General features: G+C 53.7%; 7 protein-coding genes across 7 annotated transcripts; 1 reads left to right on the top strand and 6 right to left on the bottom strand.

Moving 5' to 3' along the window:
* Positions 1-467: 467 nt before the first annotated feature.
* EV422DRAFT_600244 (uncharacterized protein) lies at positions 468-2,033 on the bottom strand (the record flags this gene model as incomplete). Its single annotated transcript, XM_053073678.1, has 6 exons — positions 468-646; positions 736-957; positions 1,017-1,261; positions 1,325-1,566; positions 1,738-1,875; positions 1,950-2,033. 6 exons carry the CDS (start codon positions 2,031-2,033, stop codon positions 597-599), a joined length of 981 nt encoding a protein of 326 aa, XP_052929229.1. The 3' UTR covers positions 468-596.
* Positions 2,034-3,761: 1,728 nt separating this feature from the next.
* On the bottom strand, positions 3,762-5,832 carry EV422DRAFT_139601 (uncharacterized protein). Its single transcript, XM_053064801.1, has 5 exons — positions 5,435-5,832; positions 5,041-5,317; positions 4,864-4,929; positions 4,263-4,794; positions 3,762-4,195 (listed from the first exon to the last, which is right to left on the bottom strand). The coding sequence occupies exons 1-5, from the start codon at positions 5,708-5,710 to the stop codon at positions 3,946-3,948; spliced, it is 1,401 nt and encodes a 466-aa protein (XP_052929228.1). The 5' UTR covers positions 5,711-5,832; the 3' UTR covers positions 3,762-3,945.
* A 1-nt stretch (position 5,833) lies between these two features.
* On the bottom strand, positions 5,834-6,872 carry EV422DRAFT_139600 (uncharacterized protein). Its single transcript, XM_053064800.1, has 2 exons — positions 6,285-6,872; positions 5,834-6,093 (listed from the first exon to the last, which is right to left on the bottom strand). The coding sequence occupies exons 1-2, from the start codon at positions 6,649-6,651 to the stop codon at positions 5,888-5,890; spliced, it is 573 nt and encodes a 190-aa protein (XP_052929227.1). The 5' UTR covers positions 6,652-6,872; the 3' UTR covers positions 5,834-5,887.
* A 2,013-nt stretch (positions 6,873-8,885) lies between these two features.
* Positions 8,886-12,090, top strand: EV422DRAFT_563587 (uncharacterized protein; the record flags this gene model as incomplete). The annotated part of the gene is made up of 4 exons (XM_053072087.1): positions 8,886-9,758; positions 9,833-9,971; positions 10,040-10,356; positions 10,429-12,090. 4 exons carry the CDS (start codon positions 8,886-8,888, stop codon positions 12,088-12,090), a joined length of 2,991 nt encoding a protein of 996 aa, XP_052929226.1.
* An 894-nt stretch (positions 12,091-12,984) lies between these two features.
* Positions 12,985-15,065, bottom strand: EV422DRAFT_514052 (acyl-CoA N-acyltransferase). Its single transcript, XM_053069211.1, has 10 exons — positions 14,673-15,065; positions 14,504-14,566; positions 14,353-14,386; positions 14,138-14,250; positions 13,952-13,997; positions 13,794-13,843; positions 13,716-13,721; positions 13,547-13,602; positions 13,301-13,420; positions 12,985-13,222 (listed from the first exon to the last, which is right to left on the bottom strand). The coding sequence occupies exons 1-9, from the start codon at positions 14,770-14,772 to the stop codon at positions 13,355-13,357; spliced, it is 534 nt and encodes a 177-aa protein (XP_052929225.1). The 5' UTR covers positions 14,773-15,065; the 3' UTR covers positions 12,985-13,222; positions 13,301-13,354.
* Positions 15,066-15,565: 500 nt separating this feature from the next.
* On the bottom strand, positions 15,566-16,926 carry EV422DRAFT_492173 (kinase-like domain-containing protein; the record flags this gene model as incomplete). Its single annotated transcript, XM_053067586.1, has 7 exons — positions 15,566-15,718; positions 15,805-15,937; positions 16,011-16,212; positions 16,277-16,350; positions 16,421-16,518; positions 16,583-16,678; positions 16,762-16,926. The coding sequence occupies 7 exons, from the start codon at positions 16,924-16,926 to the stop codon at positions 15,566-15,568; spliced, it is 921 nt and encodes a 306-aa protein (XP_052929224.1).
* A 2,062-nt stretch (positions 16,927-18,988) lies between these two features.
* On the bottom strand, positions 18,989-22,227 carry EV422DRAFT_514045 (uncharacterized protein). The gene is made up of 7 exons (XM_053069210.1): positions 21,930-22,227; positions 21,444-21,846; positions 20,807-21,367; positions 20,425-20,722; positions 19,884-20,339; positions 19,523-19,810; positions 18,989-19,451 (listed from the first exon to the last, which is right to left on the bottom strand). The coding sequence occupies exons 1-7, from the start codon at positions 22,126-22,128 to the stop codon at positions 19,398-19,400; spliced, it is 2,259 nt and encodes a 752-aa protein (XP_052929223.1). The 5' UTR covers positions 22,129-22,227; the 3' UTR covers positions 18,989-19,397.
* Between the last annotated feature and the right edge of the window lie 48 nt (positions 22,228-22,275).

Raw genomic sequence — 22,275 nt, 5'->3', positions numbered from 1 at the left:
CGGGAAGATGCGGCCAGACGCTAGCTGCGCAGGGACGCTTTCTAAATATGGAGAGTCTGGATTCGAAGCTCGTTTTCAAGTGGACGGGAGGCGAATAGCCAACGGTACCAAATCCGTTCAGTCAAGTCGAGATCACCTGCGGCCATCAAAGACGAGATAAACGTTTCCGACTTCCCCAACGGAGCTGCGCGTGGAAGTGGATTGACAGCACAAGGGCGATCTGCATGGGCCCTGTCAACGACCCTGCCCAGCTTTCTTCCCGCTGTTACGAATGCACACTCTAAATACACACTCACTACGTATACCAACTAGGCTTCTGCTATACTGTAACTCTTATTCGTCTCGCTGATTGTATTACTCGTGGTCGCGACATGACGTTGAAATCCTTTGGGTGCAATAAATGTGGAAGCGGCTGAACTCATTCAGAGAAGGAAACGTTCACAAGATTTGATCAAGATAGATGGTAGCGGGAAACATTTACAAGATTTAATCAACATAGATGGTAACGCTAAACGAAACATAAGCACAACCCATACCGCCGAGAAAACAGACAACTCCAACTCACAAGAGAGCCCCTAAATTACTGAACAGAACTTTCACGCGTAGCAAAGGTATCGATAATGCTTCTCTTCCTTCTCATCGTTTCCTATTCGATAAATGCGGTCTATATTCAAACCAGAACTCCGAGCGTATGACGTGGCTTTCCCCATCGCCTATCAGATGATAATGACGTACCGTAGGCAACACAGCACTTGGACAAATGCTCGCCCACTTTTCCAGGCTGAACGCTTCCTTTGATGTGCGCTTGAGCAATGTACAAAGGCTTGCCATCAGCCTCTCGGCCACCTTCGACAAGCTTCTCGCCTTTGTTCTTCAGGGGTCCCTCGCCATCAACCCATTTGACAGCGTTTTCGAGACCGAGGAGAATTTCATAGTTGAACACAGCAATTTCTTTGCCTATGGAATAATGGGTAGGTCAGACTCCCGCCGTAACTGCCAGTATCAGGTGCACTTACCTCCATAGGGAATATGGGCGCCATCACGGAGATCAGCCGACGCTTTACCAATCTGAACGGAATTCTCGTGGAACGCGCGAGCGATGTACAGAGGAGTACCGTTGGCTTCTTGGCCGCCTTTCAAAGCCCCAGCTGGGATGCTGTTTCCATTTGTGAGCACCCAGCAGACGGGCGGCAGCGGAGCATTGTTCTTGATGGCTTCAAGGTACTCGCCCTGACGGCGACGTGCATCTTGCTCCCAGTTACTAAGGGGTTCGCATTTATTATTAGCGTTACCTGCTGCTCGACGCAATCAAAATATATCATACCTGTAACCCCACTGCTGCTCGGCCTTATTGTCCTTGGAGTCCTTGTACTTGTCCCATGCAAAGGCACCGAGACCAATAGCAGCGGCCGTACCAAGGATCCCTCCTCCGGCTTTGAGCTGATCATCAGAAATGTGGAGGCCGCCAATGTCGAAGCCTTGGTAAGATTGCTTGCGAGGATCAGTGCTGTTGGCTGGGACGACTTCGATCTTTTCGCTGGCTTGCTGTTGCTGCTGTTCATACTGCTTATTAGCCTCCGCATAGCCAAGCGGCTGCTGTTCCTTCCGCTGCTGCTGCGTTTCGGGTGGCGGGGGAGCTGGCTGGGGAGGAGTCGGCTGGGGCGAAGCTGCAGCAGTGGGTTGAGGGGCGGCGGCAGGCGCAGCGAGCTGATTGGGAATCGGAGCATCTGCCCGAACCGGCTGCTGAGGATGACCCATATGATGCTGAGGAGGACCATGGTGCCCATGCTGGGGCTGGTGATGCTGATTACCGTTCATTCGCTGCCAAAGAGCAGGCGCGCAGTCGGGAGCCCAGTCGGGTTGCGAGCGATGAGGCTGGAGTTTTTGTGAAGCAGCAACGAATCAGCCCATAGTTTCCAGGCTCCCTTCCGAGCTGCATGGTGTCTCACCTGAGCGATGCGGTAGTGACAGCCGCGATAATCGACGACGTCGCCGGGGTTGTAGTGGCAGCCAGGTTGCCAAGGACCGACCATGTTTGCTTGTTTCAGGCTATCGTTGTGAAGGTGGTGCGGTTTTGACAGAAGGCAGATCGATTGAGTCTCGGTAGGAGCGTTGGTCGCCTTTTAAATTCTGCGGAAAGCACTAGGCCGAGAGAGCAGAATTGCGGGTTTCTTGGCGTCGCTCGGCAAAGGTCAAGTTTCCCTATCTACTATCTAGCGAAATCACAGCCAAAGGAACGGGCTTGGCATAATCAAAAGAGGACCCGTTGACGAGGGGTCACTTGTTTGTGGAGAGCATCCCCCGCTCGACAAGGTTGTGACATCCTCCGAGTCAATCCGTCATGCCCCTTCGAACCCACCATCGAAACTCATTATTTTGATTCATTGAATCAAGTGCGGAGCTGGAGAGCACAATTAGAAGTCCCATAAATCAATTAGGACGGAAAAAGCCCCCGTCAGACCGTCATTTTCCATTGACAGGATCCTGTCAGAAAGGCCTTGACGAAGGAAGGTCAGGCTTATTTTCCCCAAAGCCTCAGCTCCAGAGACACCCACAGACCCACAAGGATGATGCAAAGAGTTGAGGCCAAATCCTCAGCCGTCACATCCAAAACGCATCCAACTCCCTTACTATTATACCATTATCACAGGAATTTATGGAATACGGGATGAATGACAATAGTTGCATAGAATATCTCCGTCCCGAAGTCCATATCCCGTTCACACTGTTCTCCCGCGACGAAGTCCTTCAATAAAAATGTCAAAATCCTGAGTTGACCCTAATCTACACCCCCCCCCCCCCCCCTCGCTTAAGCCCAACACCTTTCTTCAGACATTTGCCTTCAGGTGAGGTAGAGAGGAATGGGAGGGCTTTGCGTGCGCAGACACACGTTGGCCGACTTGTTCTCCATCCCATCCGTCACCTAGTCTTGTCCTTTCCGTCAAAACCGCGTTCGGTTTCCCACGCAGCTCTGTGCCACCTGCGGTGCCCCTCCCAGTCCAATATATTAAGCGTCCTCAAAATGCGTATTTCAGCGTCTCTTTCCAACCGTCGGTCATCCATTCCGATTCTGTGCTGACATGCCTTCTTCACAGAGCCTCGACGCCAGGTCGGCTGCAATCTTCCACAATAACCATCGCGTCACTGTCCACCTCTCCAACGGGCCCAGCACTCTCCGCCTCCTCAGCTTCACCACCGGCTGTTGTAGTCTCCGCAGCGACCTCGACACGAGGCTCATCGACCTCCATGCCCACAGGGGCAACCAGACCCGCGCCCTCGACAATCCCCATCATCATCTCATCCGCAACGTCTCCGTCTGCGGAAGGCACGCGCCGATGGCGACGACGCAGGCCGGCAACCTCATTGATGTCCGCATCTGCAAGGTCGACATCATCTTCATCCTCGTTCCACGGATCCACATGGTCCATAAAGTCGACGCCGTCAACGACATCTTCGCTTAGACTCCGCCGCCGTCCCTGTTGTCCTCGCACGCGGTGCGTGGTGGCCCGGTCGAGACGGTGGGGGTTCCTCGTGGGCGTGGACACCACGTTTGGATGAGACCCGTGGTCGACGTTCATCGGCGCGGTAGTGAGCTCATGCGTGAACTCCACACCGATATCCGTCGCCCCATGCACTCCGTCATTGTCCGTGCCGTGACTCAGCCGGCCCCCGCGGTGTCGCAGGGTACTTCTCTGCGGGAGGTGATGTTCATGCAGCTGCTGGTCGTCATCGCCTACGGAGGATGTTTCCGAAGACCCGGAGTCGATCTCAGGGTCGAGACTCGGGTCAAGCTCGTTGGCGAGGTCCAGGTCGAGGTCTAGGTCGTCGTCGTCTAGCTCGTCCTCGTCGAGGATATCTTCGTCTTCTTCGTCATCGTAGGCGAGCTCTTCGTAGGCGCGTTCTGCGAACTTGTCCCAGCCCCTAAAGGTAGTAGATTCATGTCAGTCATGCTCCATTGGAGTCCGGACCGGATGATGCGCAGGTCATCACGTACTCTAAAAGAACCTTCTCCTTCGTCTCCCGGTCCTCGACATACATATCGTCCCACTCTCTGAAGCTCGGGTCGATGCGACGAAGGTACAGATCATACTTGCGGATATCAAATAGCATGTCAAAGACCAAGCCGGCGGACTTGCAGCGTTTGAGGTCGGATAGACGGATCTGGCCAGGAGTGACGGGGTTGACTAGATCGAGGCTAAAAGCGATGGAAACAGTTACATTGGTGTCTGCACACTAGGGAAGGTAAGTAGCGCACAACTCACATGGCACACGAGAAATCATCCCAATCCCACGGATCGGCCATCCTAAACTCTCTCATCCTAGCCCTCTGCTCCTCATAAAACATCTTCAACTCCCACAAGCTCCACACCCCATCGCCATCCGTATCCAGGCACCTGAACCAATACTCAATGCCCTGCGGAGTATCCTTATCCTCAACGGCTAGTATGAACCTAATAAACTCCTTGTACGACATGGCGTCAAACTTCCCAATTCCGCGGCCGGCGCCCGAGAAAATACGGGAGACGGCCAAGTGAGACAGGCACCCGTTCTCGTACTGGCGGAGCGCGTCCTCCATGATGAAGAGGTCGTGGTCGCTGTCGAGTTCCCAGAATTTGCAGTAGATGACGTAGAAGTGTTTGTAGGAGAAGACGTCGCGGGAGGCGTTGATGTCTTCGGTTTGTTGGAGGTTGAGGATGGTGTGGTAGATGCGGTCTTTGCGGAATTCGCGGAGGGACATGCGGGGGTTGGTGTTGCGGGTTTTGGAGTAGAAGATGCGCGCGATGATTGTTTCCACTAATGTGCATATTTGGTTAGCCCGGTCTACTTGGGAGCAATCGGGTTATCATTTATCCAACCCCTTACCGTATCGCAACTGGAAGACGTCCATTCTTTTCAAAAACTCGAGTCCAGGATGATTGTGCACAACATCTGCGGCAGAGGGCAAATCGAACAGTTAGGCACGTCCCATTCGCCAGTGCACGACAACCAACTCCCAGAACCTCCGACGTTTCCAGACACCACACAAACCCCGAAACTCACCTTGAATTAACAACCCAAAATCCTCCTCAGTAAGCATACTCTTCCCACCTCCCAAAATCCAAAAACACATCTCCTCCACATCTGCACAATTCCTCAGCGTGTTCCAGAACCGCTCGAACCCGTCCAGGGTGACGACTCCGCCCGGTTTGCCGCCGCATCTGTGGAAGAAAACGCGGTTGAAGTAGCGCGGCGCTTGGCAGGCGACTGTGACGTCTTGGAATTGGGACTCGTTGAGAGCGGGAGGGGTGGATGCGCTGAAGATGGCGCGGATTTGCGTCTAGCATTTGGAAAGGAGGAGGCGGATAAGTAATGGTGGTATTCGAGGGACGGATGGTCAGAGAATACATGATTCAGAACTACCGATATCACAAACCCCCTAAAGAGCAATACATACCGCCAAAACATCCCCATGCCGATTCCTAAACGCCTCCTGCGCGTCATGCACCGGGTGCAGCGGAAACGGAAACTTCGACCGGGGTATCGCCCGCACAGGTGACGGCGACCGATGTAACTTTGGCTGAGGAATGTCGATAATGCACGGGGGTAGCGTCGATGGCTCTCCACGGACCGGCGAGGGCGTTCGTCTCCCGCGTCGATCGTGGTGGTCATTTTGCGGGGCATCCGAGTGTTCTTCGGTTGGAGCGGCCGTGAGGGTGATTTCGATATCCATTGGGGATATGGTGTCGTTTTCGCCTGGCTTCTCAGTGTCTTCTTTGATGGCAGGCAGTGAATTTGTGATCTCGCTTGGCTCAGGGTGATGGAGTGCTTCCTGTAATGGAATAGCGAACGTAAGAGACGAGTTAAGGCTTTCAGGACGCTTGGAAGCTCTACAAGGTATCCCTCCAGTCTATCTTACCGGCACGTTCTCTACGGAAGCAGCAATGTGCGAAACCCGAGGCGCGCTCATCAGTATCTGCAACTCAGTCGCGTCGTCACGCAGGCATTCTGCTCCTCGTTTCTTTTTGTCATTCTCGTGGGTAGAGGGGTATACCGAGTCGCGACCTGTCGCATCTAGATGTCCTGTCAGGAACTCGCGGTAGGCTAATGGCGATTCTGATTGTAATGGTGAAGAATAGTCGGGAGTATTCCATCAGCTTTTGCATACATGGATGATGATGTTTCACGGCGAAAAGAAGTGAACAGCAGCAAGTGCTGTTCCCGTCTATCGTGCTTCCGTCCTATACCCCAGGCCGTCCGCCGATGTCTCCGTTCCTCTCGCCACGATCAAACGCAACCTCACATACCTCGCTTGAAACCACTGATCTTTCTCCGCTCTCTCTTCTTCCCTCTAACACCAAGACCAGGCGAGACCGGCTCCAGAAGCCCACCACCCGTATCCGACGCATCCGGAGCCCTACCTTCCACCCCCAACATCATTCCCGCCTTCTTATTGCTTCCTCCCGCCGCTGCCGCCGCCTTCGTCATGGAGAGATCACGGTCCGATCCCTTCATGCTCAATTTACTGCTGGTGCTGCTACCGCCGCTGACATCGTCTTCTTCATCCCCTGATGTAGCACTAGTGTCGGTGTTATCGAAGGGTTCGGCGGCGGATGCGGCTTCCATATCGTGGTGGGTAGCTGCGAGGCCTCCTGCGAACGGCGCCGAGGCCATTATAGAGGATGGGCTTTGGGTTTATATACAGAACACCGTCGATGCGGTTTTGATATCAAAGATTCCAAAAAACTGCCCAAAAATGGCCCTCAACACGGAGGACGGATCAAAACCGAGGACCTTTGATTTTGGTGCGGGCAGGAGGTGTTCAACGCGCTTTTGCTCGAAGTTTTGGAAACGGTCGGACAACTCGGCGTGGGACACCGAAAGACAATTCTGCTGAGTTATTCCTGGTTGAAAGAAGGTTGCCTAGGTAATCACCGTTTATCTCTCAACGCATGGAAGCGAACGCGAGAAGATGCAAGATCACGACTATCGAGTGACACGGGCGGCGGTGATCTTGGACGTGTAATTGCGACGTGAAAAGGTATCCAGGTGCGACGCGTACGGTGAGCGGCGAACGACCCTGTGTGGTGAGTCTGTGATGCCTGGGGTCTCTTGCAATGGCGAGAGATGGGTGTGCAGTGTGCACTCTGGCTGAACGGAACGCTAGGGACGCGAGGGGAGGGGAAAGTCCAGGAGGGGTCCAAATGCGAAAACCCTTACGCGTAAATATAAAGCTTCGTTGCGCTCGCCGTGCGCTTCACACAGTGCACACTGCCCCATGGACTGACAACCTGCTTCCTCCGATGGGTTTTCAAATGCACGCAGTGCACATACATCCTCCATCTCGCATCTCTCCTGCTAGCTTTGCGCTCGGACTAAAGATGCCAGCATGCATGCAGAGGCTTCGTCGGTCGTGGACGACGCTAAAAACTCTGCCCAATCAAAGCTACTGGTTGTATGGAGGTCCACATCCCTCATCATCTGCCGGGCAAACGACTACGAAGTCATCCTCACCCGCCAGTGCTGCCACCTCTCTTCGCCTGGTTTCCCCACGGTTTTTGCCCATTTCCAATTTCTGTCAAGGCTCGTCCACAGCCGTCCGTAAGAATCATCAGACCCATGGATCATGGCGACGGAATACCGAGATGCCTTGGTTGTGTGGTTGTGAAAGTTGGGGAGGTTGGGCGGTGTCTGTGTCCGAGTGAGATCGCCCGCCAGCGCACAAATCGCACGTCCTCACAACGAGGGCATTTGCCATTGAAGCATTCCGCGCGTTTCTCGGTTTCCTTACGTCACGGCGACTGCGCTTCACTCAGGAGAAAAAGAACGTCACGTGAGGTCATATCTGAGCCTTAATCTGCATTTATTCCCGCGCTCTTTCATTCCGCTTTACATTTCCGTGTTGCTTGAACTTGACGCCTATTGCTGCATCGCTGCTGATGTCAGGAAGACCTCTCTGCTTGCGGTCCTGGATGGATGTATGAACGTTGCATGGCTTGTTGCCGGGAGGAATACCTCTGTTGGGTGTATTGTGTATGTACAGTATATGTGAATCGGCGGGGGAAGCCCCGTCCCCGACCCGTTGATGGTCAAATGTTGATGTGTGATTTTGCAAGGCCGGGTGAGTCTTCCGCAGCGTCCCCTGGATGAGCAGCCATCCCTTCCCACTCACCCAAAACAACAGACAAGGTTTGGCTCACTCCCACAGCCAGGCTCACAAGCAGGAGCAGGTATGATACTGTACTTGCGCTTTCGCCGCAAGGCCCCGTCGCAGTCGTTTCCATGTCCTTCTCCCGTTCCCGCAGAGTAAACTTTATTTGACATTGGACACGCGTTTGTTGCGGCTTCTCCAGATTAGCACTTGCCACTCAGACCCGTAGCGATCTGCAGCCGACAGGTATGTCTGCCGGTCGCCTCGAACGGAGGTGCCTTCTGGCTAGGGCTTTCCGGAATGCACTGCACGCCGAAAGTGAATACATCTAATTTTCTCACCCTCACCCCCTTCGAAGTGTAGGAAGATGAACCATCAGACGTCTTGGGGACCACCTCCGCGAGCGCAAGCCGCCGCCGGCTGGGGAGCAGCCCCGCTGCCCACACCTTCAGTCAACCCTGACTGGGGTACGCCCAGCAATTTACAACAACAGAGCCGCAAACTGGCCAGCGGATGGGGAGCCGCTCCGCCTGTCAACAACGGCTGGTCCCGTCCACCCGTTCAAGAAACGACACCGGTCCAGCCTCAACCCCGACAAGATGACGGATGGGGAATGCGCAAAGGTTCCTTCGGTGCGCCATCGACTCCCCAGGCCCGGGACGACTGGGATGCGATTCCAGGATATAGCAGCATCCGGCCCGATCCAGCTGCTGAGTGGGGACGATCCCGGCCGCAGCATACCACACTTCCCCCCACGATGTCTAGCGAAAATGTCTGGCAACCCAACTCAGTTTCTTCTTTGGACATCTCCAACGGCACATGGGCCACACCGGGTCCTTCTCAGACCGACACCTGGCGCAATTCCAACTCAAACGGCTGGGACGTGGGTCCATCACGTCACCAAGTGGGTCCCCCACCTCAGCAGCCCATTGCTAACGCAGACTGGGGAGCACGGGCTCCAAATGTCCATGCGGCACAAAGACAGCGATCCTTCCACGAGGAACTGTTAGGCGCTTCTGCATCTCCGCATGCCGCTCCCGCCGTCGAGTCTGTTATCAATCTCAGCGAACTCATGTCTCAACCACCGGATCGCAACATGGATCTGATGCCGCATGATCTGGGACCTCACAGCCTGGATTTGGGATGGGATGTGAACGCCGCTTCTCCATCTCGCCCTGACGGAGGCCGCTTCCACGAGATGCGCAAAGCTAGATCCGAGTTCACCCTCGCCGATCGCATCCGCACCCGTCCCGATGAAGACATGGACGGCTTGCGCTACGGCTTCCCGGACACTAACGAAACGAGAACTCCTTCCGACGCTAAACCGCCGCGTCAGCGCCGCGGGACTTTGGACCGCCCGTCCAGGAACGATCGCGATCCAGGAAGTCGTCACTCATTCGCGTCTCTGAAGGGGTCACCTTTCAGAGATTCGCCATCTCACCCACGAAATGACGACGGACAGCGTTATGATAATGCTCGCAAGGGTCCTCCTAAGACTCCAAGCAGGCTTTTCACGCGCCAACTCGAAGATGTGAACAAATCGCTGGGCGGCTCATCTCCACTCCCGAAATCTCCAGAAAAAGCTTCCTCCAGTGGCTCCGTTCCCGCAGCCTCCCAGGACAGATCGGCCGTAAGGACTTTGCAAATCTAGACGCCGCATCATCAATGCAAGATGGTACTCATCCTCACTCATCCACTTTACAGAAGCGAAGGAGGTCTCGCAGAGGAGGAAAACTTGCCGACGCCAGCAAAGCTACGGGTCTCCTGATTTACGGCTTTCCGAAAAGCGTTCGCGTAAGGGAGCTTATCCAAGTATTTACCGAGTTTGGTGATATTGTCAATGGTTTGTATTATCCGCAGTTCCTCATATTTCCACGTTTTCCGGCTGACTAATTTGCCAATGTTCTTCAGTTGGTATTGTCAACCCTAAATCTGAACATGACATGTATGCTTTCGTCGACTACGAAGAGACTGGGTGCGCAGAACGAGCCCTGAAAGCGTTGAGCAAAAAAACGCTCTTTGATATGACTACCCCGCTGGAGTTGGATCTTCGTTTCGATGCCAGTGCCGCTGATGACACTGATTTCCGCATCCCGGCTTACTCAACTGGAAGCTTGGGTAGGGGTGGCCGACCGGCTCCTAATACCGCAGGTGGCGCTACCGCGTCTAATCCGGACCTTGACATGAAAAGCTTGCATCTCGCTAATTTGCCGCGCACTGTTGAAAAGGTAAGGGGCTGCAGAAAGAACATGGAATATAAGGGGAGGCGAAGCTGGGAATTAACCCAATGTTCTTCACAGGTTGATCTGGATGAGATGTTTGCGTCCTTTGGCTCCATCACACGCTTGAACATTGTGAATCGCGCCCGCGAGAAGAGGGCATACGCGTTCGTCTCGTTCAATACCGAAAAGGCAGCACGAGCGGCCTTCGAACACATCCGCGCCAGGAAGGTCTTTGGGATGGCCGAGCCCCTGCGCGTCGACTATGCCCACCGCATGGACGCGGCCTCGACGCCTATCAGAGACACAGGCCGCCGCGGGAGCTTTGCTTCCGTTGCGAGGAGCTCGCGACAGAAGCTTGAACGCCCCGACCGTCAAGCTATCTACATTGCCAGCATGTGGATGACGCCCGAGCAGATGGTGCATCAGTTTACTGGGTTTGGGAAGGTCAAGGACCATGCCGTGTTGAAGCCTCAGGGACCTGATGACGAGCATCGGAGCGCTTTGGTCGTGTTTGACAATCCAGAGGCTGCGGCGAGGGCTGTTGCTGCCCGTGCTCTGGGTGCCGTGTTCCCCCGCCAACGCAAGGTACAGCTAACGGATCTCCCTGCCGATCTCACTGAAAAGATGCTCCATGACGCTTTGGAGTCTTGCGGCGAGATACAGAAGGTGGAGATTGTGAGACCTGCCGATGGCGCTACTAGTGCATCTGCCCTGATGGAGTTCGTGCGTGGAGAAGGCGCTGCGCAAGCTATCACGAAGTGCCAGAGCGTCAAATTGGAGGGAATGAACAAGCTCGTTGCGTTTTACGCACCTACTGGCAATCGCAAGACGGAAAACAGCGGTTCTGGTAACAGCAAAGATGAAGATGGAGAGAGTAGCTGGCTACAACAACGCGACGACGGCATCAAAGTGGAGCAACAGCCCGACGTTCCCATCAAAATGGAAAGTGGGAGGGAGCAGCCCATCCCCTTGCCTGGCGAAGACGTCGTCAAGGAGGAATCTGGGTGGGACCAGCCCATTGCCACTCCTGGCGAAAACGGCATCAAGCAGGAACCTGGTTGGGACCTGCCCATCATCTCACCTAGCGCTGAAGAGCATTCTCTCGAAGACGACGGAGGTCGCACGGTTGCTGAAGCCATCGACCGCCTCATCGACAGCGCCCTCGACGCTCATCACGGGTCACGACCGGTTACCCCGGCCACTACCACCGACGGCGACAGCCTTGAAACGCAACCTGCCGCATCAGCACCGTCTATTGAATTGGACCCCATCATTGAGCAGTCAGTTTCCAGGGCAACCGCTGCCGTGGAGATTCAGGAGAGTGACCCTGGACCGCTCATCAGCTCGCCTGCGGAAGACGAGGAAGTCGTCTCACTGGACGATTTGAAAGTTGCTATCAACGCCGTCAGTATTGAAAAGCATGTTGACTCCACTGTGCAGCAGCAGCTTGACCCGCCTGAGGATGTTTTGCCGAAGGTGGCGGCTGTAGCGGCGCCCGAGTCTGCTGCTGTTTCTGACGCGCTGGAGAACACTCAGGTGCCTGCCGCCGAGTTGGACGCTACTCCTGATGGCTCCGCCAACGGGTCTATTAACGAGTCCGCAGAGGCATCCGCTCACCACGCCGCCGAGGCTTCCGTCGATTCCGCCGAGGTGGCCGCCGAGCCATCCGCTACTATCTCCACCAGCATGTCGGCTGAACTCGACCCCGCGGCGGCGGGATCCGAGAGCTCAACCGCCTAAATGCGAACGATCGCCAACATGATCTTTCTACCCTCAGCATTGTCCTTCGTGAAACGATTCATTAGCCTGTGTTCCTCCTTCTTTCTTTTCGGTCTTGCCAAGCAAACAACGTATGCCTTCTCTCTTTTTTCCACATACCCGCACCATACCGCCTTTCCGGACCGCGATAGCGACCACCGCATGCCTCCCTCCATTCCCCACGCACGTGCCGACCTTTGGATACCTGGCAATAAGGTAGATACTCTGAAATCACTGCCAGCACTTGCAATGCCATCGGATGGCTCTCCCGCATGGATAAGCTTTTCCTTGTGCAAGCATCCCTCCCTTGTTTCGATCTACATCAACAATGCATTTTTATCGATTTTGATTTCGAAAACGCTCACCCACGTACGGGGACCGTCGCCTATCCGCTGTGTTCGCCACATCAATCAGAACTCGCCTGCGAATCCTCGATGTACGCCGCGCGTACCCATACACCCACCCACACATTGGAGGTGTTTCTCGCAACCCTGGCCGGAACCGTAGCCCCTTCTTCTGCCGTCCGCGCGCGACATGTTACTCCCGCAAGAAAGGGATACCCACCGCCAGTTCGAGCCTTTGTAATCACCCGCACATTCCGCTGTCGTTCTTTTTCGTTACCCCTCGCAGCTCTCAAACAAGAACAACGAAATGTCTCTGTTTGAGGCGGCCCCAGGTTTGGTGGAAGTGCAAGCCCCACATGTTCCCAGCTGGACGGAATCATGATCTCTCCCTTGTCGATTGTTATACCCCCATCCCTCTTTACCTTCATGTCTCGAGTGTTTTTCGAATACATCCCCAAACACATACTGTATGTAAAGCGCCTCCAATTGTTCTACCAAGATTTCCTGTATGAAAAAAAAACTCGCTATGGTTTATGCTATACTTTGTTTTGTGCGTGTAACGATTTATGACGGTGTTTGAGTCCAAGAAGATGGTGTCAGAGAACATGCGGTAGCGGGGAATGCAAGGTAGGTGGGGTGGGTGAAAGGACCTAAACGCTCAAAGCGCGCGCAAATCATGAGGTTGTGCCGGCAGGAGGCGCCGCGGCCGCAGGATCCGCTGGCATCGTCGTCGTTGTCGTCGGCGACTCTGTCGAATCCGCCGCCTTGAGCTGCCGGTAGGTAAAAAAAGAGAATCAGAAAAAGGGGGTCAACCGAAGCTATACTCTGACGGACAGCGCAAAAACAACCTTTGGGTCGCCAGCATCACACCCCAGCTAGTTGCTTTTCCCCCATGTGGCTGCTTATAATTTGGCTTTGGGGGTCTTTACCGGGTCGTTTTCATCAATGTAGAGAACCATTTCGAATTCCTGTTGTTTCGTGTTGGTAGTTTTGGGGTTAGGGGGGGTGGCGGTTGTGGAAGGAGGAAGCGGGCGGTTAGGTACATGACCGAAAATCTTTCGCAAACCCTACCGCAATGCAAAGGAGACAAGTACCTTATGCGCAAATCCACATTTTTGGTAGAACGGAATGTTCTTGTCGTTGCAGTCCACTGCAAACATAAAGCCGTGAGTTCGGGATCTCCCAGTTCTCCTGCCTCAAGCAACGCGGCCGACCGTTGCGAGGCCAGGTGCCGTTCTCCGTCACTCGACGCAAAGCACTTACAGATAACTGAGTAAGTGAGAGTGAGCAGGTTAGTCACCTGTTGAGACAGCATAACCGGAACGGTGAACGAGAACCTACTCTTATAGCAGCCGGTCATCTTTCCAATATGCTTGAGCGTCTCAATCACACTGTCAAATGAGAAGCATAGCCCCAGTTCGTCAGATCCGCTGTGTCGGTCACTCGCGTGCGCCATCGTCCATTCATGATGATTCGATTCGCGAAAGCAGCGTACTCACAGCTTGCCGAGGTTCAAGCCCCGGTAATCAGAGCGGGTGACAATATCTGGAAACCGAGGGTGGAAAAGATGTCATTGAAACTACAATCACTACTCCTGGTGTCCTGGCCCTCCCTCTCGGTGCATATCATCACATCCTATCTATCGCATAAACTTTAGAGATAAACATCCCGCGATGGATACACACCTTCGATATGACCGACAAGCCCGTTCATGTGCACAAACTTGCGCTCAACCAGTATCGTGCCCGCGCCGACAATCAGCTGCTTCTTTGTGTCTTCGATGACGATCGTGAAGTATCTGGACAAGATACAGCATCAGTCACACGCCTCAGCGAACAACGGAACAAAAGGAATCTAGGCTCCAGTTGCATGGCGATCTCCGCTTCATAGTAGTACTTACTCGTGGTTGTGCGCCTTCAAATACGAGTAGCGCTCTGCGTTACAAAACGGTAGATGTACCGATTATGACCATGTTCCGTGATGCCACAGAAAAGCCCCGTCCCCTCTCATCTCTCCCATCATCGCCACGCCTGCTCAAAAGGACCACATACCCATAAACTGCCCCTTGCTCATCTTCCCCACCGTCGTCAACTGCGATAAAGCGTCCAAGAAACCTAGGTTACACAAGCGTGCGTTGCAAAAGGTGTCGTAAATACCGCAACTCTCAACATGGGGAACAAACAGGATAAAGAGCCCGAGTCATATGCCACCCACACATACCCTTCTCGTAGTCAGAGGCCTCCAACGGCCTCACGATGAAGCCCTCTTTGAGCTGGGCCTGGACATCCTGGGAGATGTAGACTGGGTCGAATAGGGGCATCTTGGGGGAGTTTCGTGGAGTATGAAGAGCGGAGGTTGGTTACTGAACGAGTTCGTGGTGAGCTGAGGGTTATGTTGTTTTCGTCCTTCGTTTGGCAAGCCACAAGTGTGTTTGGACCGACGGAGATGGCCTGGAAAAAAGTCGCGAATGTTTATCGGCGCGCCCGCATATCGCTTTCATACAAGTCGCGTTCAGAAGCCTCCGCCATGACGGCGATGGATTTTGCATGCTTTCCAGACATGTCCGAAGGCCTCTTCCTGGGAGAGTTTTGCACATAGTGAATGAGCCAAAACATGAGGCTGATGATCTGAGTAGAGGAGAGTGAAAATCAAAAGGGTGTCTGCACATGTATACGAGGAGGAGGAGGCTTTGGACAATGAGGCTAAGTGCCCCAAATCAGTCCGCCAGGGCCCAGCAAGCATCAATGACAAAACCTTAAGCAATGAACAGTGGAACCAAATAGCATACAATAAACAAAGAAAACCCCCATATATCTTTCATCTATCTACAGTAATATGTAACGGAAAGGAAGGGGCGGCGAGAGGCATTACGACAAACAGGAGGCCAATGAACATCCGCGCTCTGTCCTGGCCAGAGAGGGAAATCTACAGTACGCACGGACGTTTGTCATATTTGTTCGTTGCGCGTGTACGGATCGAGTGTCTGTTGATGAGGCGGTTATAAACACGACGGCAGCCACCGTGCAGAATTAGAGACGGAGGTAATGTCCATTGCAGCGGTGATGCGTGCCGAAGTGGTCGCGGAAACGGGCGATGTGGATATTGTGGATATGTTATTTGAACGGTTTGGGGTTGCCCACATGCTGATGTCCGGCCATCTCCGAGGTGGTGTCCTCGTGACATACGCTCAGGGATTTGAACCATTCGTCTTCTTCGATTTCCTTGATGGTGATGCGCGTCGCTGGGTTGGGGTCCAGGATGCGGTACTGTAGAGATATACGAAGAAGTACCCGATGAGCTCCATGATGCACGACACAGAAAGAAGACAATCTGCAAAGGAGCCCACACATACCATCAAACGCCTGGGACCGGCCTGCATCCGATCGAATGGCCAAAACTGACCCTTGTGTTCTACGAAGTGTTTGTAACGAGCATCGCTCATGGTCGCGGCCTTCCAAGGGATGGAGTTGTACACCATCACGTAACTGAAAACAAGAAAACCACCGGTCAATACATGGTAGCCACTGCTCAACAGAGGTTTCGTGGCAGAATACTCACTAGATGATACCGACAGACCACACGTCGACCTTCTCGGAATCATACTCCCCACTCTCAAACTCTTCAGGGGCGATGTAAGGTCCGGAGCCGCAGAGACCCTTGGCTTTTCGCGCCAGAGTGCAGAAGGGGTTGCGAAAGACTTCCGAGACCCCAAAGTCGGTGATTTTGAGGATCTTGCCAGCTTTGTCGAGGAGAAGGTTTTCTGTTTTCGGAGACCGTTGAGTACATGCCGAGTGGGACACGTTCAGCTGGAAGGTAAGACATACCTGGCTTGAGATCACGGTGAGCAACGCCCATCGAGTGAAGATACTGCACTCCCTGAACCAGTTGCTTCAGGTAGCTGCAAATGACCAGACAACGTGCGTCAGCACATAACTTCGAACAATCTGCAAACAGGACGGCCAACTCACCAGTTGACTTCACCCGATTCCTTCAGTGTTCCGCAGTGAATCCTGCCGAAAAGATCTCCTCCGGCACAGTACTCCATAACGACACACCAGTGATGTTTCTAAGCGGACGAAGCTGCGTCAGTACGATGTACAAAGCATGCCCAATAAGTCTTGCTATAATACCTCATCCTGGATCAGGTCTACTGTTGATACGACGTTCTCGTGGTGAAGGGTAGAACTGATGCAGAATTCCGCAATGAGCTTTTTGATGTACTCTTTCTGTGAATGTCAATGCAAATGAAAGTCAGTAGTCAGTCCTTGCTCCAACTCAACGAACAACACAAGGGAACAGCGGCCCGTACCTGCGTCTCGTTCTTCCGCCGCTTTCGGAACTCCTTGACAGCGAGCTTTTTAGACCCGCCATTCGCCGGACAACAAAGTCTCACGACGGCATTAGCGCCTCTTCCCAGAACCTCATGCTTCTGACCATACTTCGCCAGCGAGTTCTCAGACAGCGACCTGGTCATAGGCACAGCCGTGGGCTTTTCCGCGACGACAGCACCTGAAGCGCCGGCCACAAGGTGGGGGTAAGCTTCGGCAGCCTTGCCCGCACCGGCGTGCTGCTTCTTGTTCTTAGCATGCATGATGATGTCCTTGAACAGGTTGTGGGACTGGCCGATTCGGGACTCGATGTCCACATCCTTAGTACTTGCCAGTAAGGCTTCCTCTTTCGGAACGACGCCCTTTTCGGGTGTGATGCATGGGCTAGTGGGCGCCGACTCGCTTTTGTTCTTGCGGCCGACGTGAAGCCATTCGGAGAGCATACTGGATCGAGAGGCAGAGCGCTTGGGAACACCCGGACGGTCAGGATCGGAGCCACTGCCATCATCCGAAGAGCCATGATTGGCATCCCGTGGAAGATGGAACCAGTCCGCGAGATTGGAACGAGACGGGGTGCGCTTCGGGACGGGGGCGATGGGAGCATGATGACCGTCAGCGTCCGAACTGCTTCCGTCATCAGAAGCAGACGAGCCGGGGGTACATCCGTGGACCGTGATGCCTCGCCTTGGAAGCCCAGGTGTACCCTTGCGCGAGGACTCGGCTGACTTGTTGTGACGCCCAAACACGCGATCTAAACTGCCATGATGCGAGTCATCTTCAGACGCCTCCGAATCTGCCTCACCGGCGCTTCCAGGTCGGCGCGAGTTTGCAAAGAACTCCGCGTCGGAATCCAAGTGGAAGATGCGATACAAAATGTTACGACGCATGGGTGGCGTACTGCACGGGGACGATCTTTTTCAACCAAGTGGGCGAGGCATCGTCAGAAACGTGGGCTGAAGCAGTCATTCTTCCGGAGATGATGATGCTTACCCTTTCTCGCTTGCTGGCCTGAACGGAGCAGCAATACCGCCGGTCACCTGGGAAGAGCCATTTCCCACGACAGGCGCGACCGGTGGTTTCCCTACAGCAGGAGAAGCGGGTCTCGACGCAGTTTTCGCGCCGTTTGAAGGGGAAGGGGCCATGGATGGGGCCGCGTCCGTTAATATACTGGTGCTTCCGACAGAATTGGTGACTGTCGTCATGACTAAAAGTTCAAAGTTGCGACAAAAAGTGAGTGACGAGGTTGGAGACATTAGGTCGGACAGTTCTCTCGTACCTTCGGAGTCTGAACAATCAGGTATATGCAAAGCTCGTAGGTCGTGTTTCGCAAGCGATATTTCCTTTCGCTTGCCAGTAGCTAAAAAACCCCTTCACTGCGTCCGAAGCTGGTATAGCCGTGAGACTCGGAGTAACTGAGCGAAGAAAGAGCGGCGAATTCCCGCTTTCCCAAAACAATGAATGCACACGAAATGAAGTCGACACGCAACCGGCGCGCGCGACGACACTTTACTTCGAGACGACGAGGCCCAGTATAGTAAGCCGAGGTGGTATTGAAGGCAGGTGGAATTGACGTTGACGTTCGAGTCCGTTGAGCGCGCGTAAAGGGAAAGGAATCAACTCCACAGGTCTTTAGAGAACGGATGTTTTTTGCCTATCGAAGACCAGAAGGACAGACAACCGGCTCTTGCGGTTGTTGATGACGGTGTGCTTGTCGTTTGAGTTGAAGCAAATGGGGTAAGACATAGGACAAGATACTGGGTATGAGAAGGGTTTGTTGGTAAGATTTCTTTGCGTGGGAAAAGCGGCAGTCTGTTGCGGATATGAAGGAAAAGGGTGAGCAGAAAACGTCGGAGAGATCAGGAACGACCCAAGCGGCGCAGGTTTCATCAGTTTGGGAAGTGCCTTTCTTGTCCCGATTGATTAAGAGGTTCTAAATGTTTTGCGACTTTGCGCTTGCTGTGCCGCCCATTCCGCGCGTTTGACTTGGCAAAACGGTTATTGCCCTGCTGGGATCCACCCGTCTTCTCGTTTGAAACATAAGCTCCGGGTATCCCACATTCCATCCAGACGACTCCAGAGGCAGCCGCAACGCGTTCGCGATTCATTTGATTGGCTGCCATTATTATTCACGTAAGCTGCTTCCCATTCGAACATTCTCAAATTGGTGCATGATGAATGACTGCTTCCCAACATCGCTTGTCAAATACCCCTGATCAATACGTACATTTCTCCCTTGATGCAACCGTCCTTGTTCGATGAGGTCCATGGACGTCAATTACGGGGCACCAACAAAGTCATGCATTACGCCGAAAATATGCAAAAAAAAACGACTAAGCCTAAGAAGAGGGGCGCCAGGCCCCATGTCTAAACTATATGGCAGGTTACATCCTGATGAAAAAACGATCATGAGCACTGGCTCGGGGTATAACAGAAAGGGGATTAAACAAAAAGCTGAAAATGTACAAGATTAGTGGCTATGTAGGGCATGTTCTCATGCGCCCTATCATGCGTGAAAGAAGAGATTTGTATGTCCGGTGAAATTGACTGTGTAAGAGAACTCGGGTCTGGATGTCACAGATGGGCCATGGGAAACTTGGTAGTCCGATGGAACAAAAGCTTAATAATTGAGCTTGGCGATATTCTTCTCATGTTCCCGCAGATAATCATGGGCCTGCAAGAAAAGAGAATCCCAAAAGTCAATACCCAAATCCGTGCAGACGCTCAGAAAAAAGGGAAACTCACCGCCCTCAAGGCCTTCCAATACCGCTGCGGCTGATGCTGCACCACACACTCCTCCTTCCACATGAAATCACAAAAATATTCCGGTTCCGTGCGTTCGACGAGGTAGTGAGGGGCCGGGTCGTCGATGAGGGGGTTTCCGGTTGTTAACGGTTGCGGTTTTGAGGATTTCGATGACGGTTTGGGTGGAGTGGGGTAGATGTAGAAGACTTTGCCGGGAATGAGGAGTTTGGGGTTCTCGGCGCTTTCACGTAGTTGATGGTGGTAGTTGGAGAGGAGGCGCATGCGGTTCTGAGATGTCGAGAGTCAGCAAGCGGTTGTGTATATGCGAATGCACGAAATACATCACGCAGGCACGACCTACCTGCGTACTCAATTTCTTCATTCCCCTCACCTCCGCCACTTTCCCCACCATCGCTCTAAAATCGCACACACTCCCATACGACAACCTCGCCATCAAATCGTTCTCTAACACGTACGTCTCCAAAACCTCCTCAAAATCCCTGCTCAACTCCGGGTTCACCAACCCCGGCGTGCCAAAACAGTACCCCTTCACTCTAAACCGTGAGTTCCCACTCAACTCGGTGAGTTCAGCCGAGTGGGAGGCGAGGATCATGGCGAAGAGGGATGCGACCCCGCCGCCCATGGAGTGGCCGACGACGTAGATGGCGGAGCAGCGGTATTGCTGCACCCAGGTTTTGAGACGGGCGAGGTAGTTACGTTCGAGGTACTCGGCGCAGCGGAGCATGCCTTTGTGTGCGTAGCCGTGTGAGAAGGAGGTGTAGTCACCGCACACGTCGACTATTAGCTCGTTGATATTCTGTTGAGGGGGAGAGGGGACGGAAGTCAGAAAAAAAGATCTTCCTTCGTTGATGTACCTCCCGCAGTCAGTTGCCGACACAAACCAAAGACCCCCGAACAGTAACAACAAGCGCATTCAACTTCGGATCCCTCGCAATGAAAAACTGCGGCTTGAACAGCTCCGTCTCAAAGTCCCAAACCAGCAAATCCTCCTTCCTCAGGCCCAAAAGCTCTCGCGCGGACTTCGAGTCCATTTTCGGGCGGAGCGTGTCGCGGATGTAGCCTTTGCCACGGCCGTAGAAGTTGAGCATGAGACTGCCGTAGGCCGCCATGGCGTAGTTGAGGAAGTAGCAGGCGACCCGGATTTGGCGGTGGGCGGTTACAACATTGTTCGTCGTTGGGCTGCGAGGAAATTGTGATACATTCAGTATTGCCTCTGGTGACGAAAAATGGAGGACGAAATGCTAAACCGTAAAATGAACTTACTTGGGACAACGCTCCCGATGATACTTCCCCAAGAACAACCACGCCCTCGCAATCTCCAACTTGTTCAACCTCCACCCGGTGCCGAACAACGCCGAAGCCAGCTGCGACGCCTCCTTCATGCCCGCCATCGTACTTTCAGGGCGCTTATTCGATGAAGCCGTTGTGTTTGTGCTGGTTGTTGTCATGGTGGTGATGGCTGTGATTGTGCTTCGCATGCTGATAATCGACCGCGCTCGGCCAGCGAATGTCTTGGTTTCGGGGCCCGTGGGCAGCTTCCTCTCCTGGACATGGGCTTCGCGGAAGGAGTCCATGTACTCCTCCTCTTCCTCCTGCTGGGAGTGCCCGATCCATTTGTCGACGAGGGCACCGTGGGCAGAATCCTGTGGAAGGGTGTCGTATCCCTCAGGTGTCGTAGGAAAACGGCTGAGGGTGGTGTGGTCGTCGTCGCCGCCTGCCGACTCGCCCTTGAAACGGAGTTCAATGCCGATCGTGCCAATGTCCTGTCCTTTGGCGGACCCCTTGCGGCTGGATTGTGCGTTCCGTTGTTGCAATTCGTATATTCTAGAAGTGAGTTCATTCAATTAGTCAACGCATACTGCTAAGAATCTTCCAAACTCGTGTGGTGTGCATAACTCACCCATGGACCCTCCCCGTAACCTCCTCCAACTTCGCCATCTTGACAAAGCACCTCCCTAAACACCTCTCCGCACCAAAGATCCCGCCTCCACTCTCCCACACATCCACCTTCAACGCATCAAACACCAGTGTATGGTAGCTACACTCAAATTCCCACTCCGCTCCTACGAAGCCATCCGGGTACTTTGCAGCTGCAGACTTCTTCTTTTCATGATGGAACGCGAACCGGAAATGGATGTTATTGTTGTTCGCTTGCCGAGGTTTGGCGAGGGAGAGAGAGGTGATGCGGACAGTGAAAGAGGTTGGATGGGAGGACCAGGTCAGACCTGAGGGGAGGACTGAAGTGGCTGCCAGGGATTTTGTTTCGTAGAGTGAGACCGGTTTGGCGATGTCTGCGAGCTTTTCTGTGGATATGAGAGGACGAGAAAAAGGGATGAGACACACAACGTATAGGTGCATATGCACGGGCATGCGTTTCGAGTCTCACCATCGTACAGCTGTTCCATCTCCCCGAACGTCAAGCGGGAGAAGTCAAGGTCTCGATGCCCTAATGGACTTGCAACCTCGCTGTATTGGGGCAAGGGAGAAATCACGGTGGGGCTGCCTAATGCATCGCCCTTGGCTGGAATTCCTTTGACGTCCACGACCTGCGTGACGATCGAGTGTAGAGCCTTTGGCGAGTGCATGGTGCTTGCTATTGCAATCTGCAATGCCCATCGGGTTTGGGGCGGGGACTAGAGAGGAATCAAATTGCGGAGACGGCGTCGATTGTTGTAACTTGTGAGGGCCACGAAGTTTAATACCGTAATTCATCAGGCAGATCAGGCTTGTTA

Source organism: Fimicolochytrium jonesii (genome assembly GCF_025526975.1).
Source record: "Fimicolochytrium jonesii strain JEL569 chromosome Unknown EV422scaffold_2, whole genome shotgun sequence".
Taxonomy (NCBI): domain Eukaryota; kingdom Fungi; phylum Chytridiomycota; class Chytridiomycetes; order Spizellomycetales; family Powellomycetaceae; genus Fimicolochytrium; species Fimicolochytrium jonesii.
The sequence above is the reverse complement of the archived record's forward strand: the minus strand, read 5'-3'. Positions and strand labels throughout refer to the sequence as shown.

Bases quoted from the DNA above. Each gene is read 5' to 3' on its own strand.
- EV422DRAFT_139600 (XM_053064800.1), bottom strand. From the start codon at position 6,651: ATGGCCTCGGCGCCGTTCGCAGGAGGCCTCGCAGCTACCCACCACGAT. The intron at 6,094-6,284 runs GTATGTGAGGTT...CATTACAATCAG, and splicing joins GATCAGTGGTTTCAAGCGAG to AATCGCCATTAGCCTACCGC.
- EV422DRAFT_514052 (XM_053069211.1), bottom strand. From the start codon at position 14,772: ATGCCCCTATTCGACCCAGTCTACATCTCCCAGGATGTCCAGGCCCAG. The intron at 14,567-14,672 runs GTATGTGTGGGT...TGTGTAACCTAG, and splicing joins GGCCTCTGACTACGAGAAGG to GTTTCTTGGACGCTTTATCG. The intron at 13,844-13,951 runs GTGAGTACGCTG...CTCATTTGACAG, and splicing joins GGCTTGAACCTCGGCAAGCT to TGTGATTGAGACGCTCAAGC.
- EV422DRAFT_514045 (XM_053069210.1), bottom strand. From the start codon at position 22,128: ATGCACTCGCCAAAGGCTCTACACTCGATCGTCACGCAGGTCGTGGAC. The intron at 21,847-21,929 runs GTGAGACTCGAA...TCATATCCACAG, and splicing joins GATGGAACAGCTGTACGATG to AAAAGCTCGCAGACATCGCC. The intron at 19,811-19,883 runs GTAGGTCGTGCC...TCGACATCTCAG, and splicing joins TGAAGAAATTGAGTACGCAG to AACCGCATGCGCCTCCTCTC.
- EV422DRAFT_139601 (XM_053064801.1), bottom strand. From the start codon at position 5,710: ATGGATATCGAAATCACCCTCACGGCCGCTCCAACCGAAGAACACTCG. The intron at 5,318-5,434 runs GTATGTATTGCT...TCCAAATGCTAG, and splicing joins GGCATGGGGATGTTTTGGCG to ACGCAAATCCGCGCCATCTT. The intron at 4,196-4,262 runs GTGAGTTGTGCG...CATCGCTTTTAG, and splicing joins GATGATTTCTCGTGTGCCAT to CCTCGATCTAGTCAACCCCG.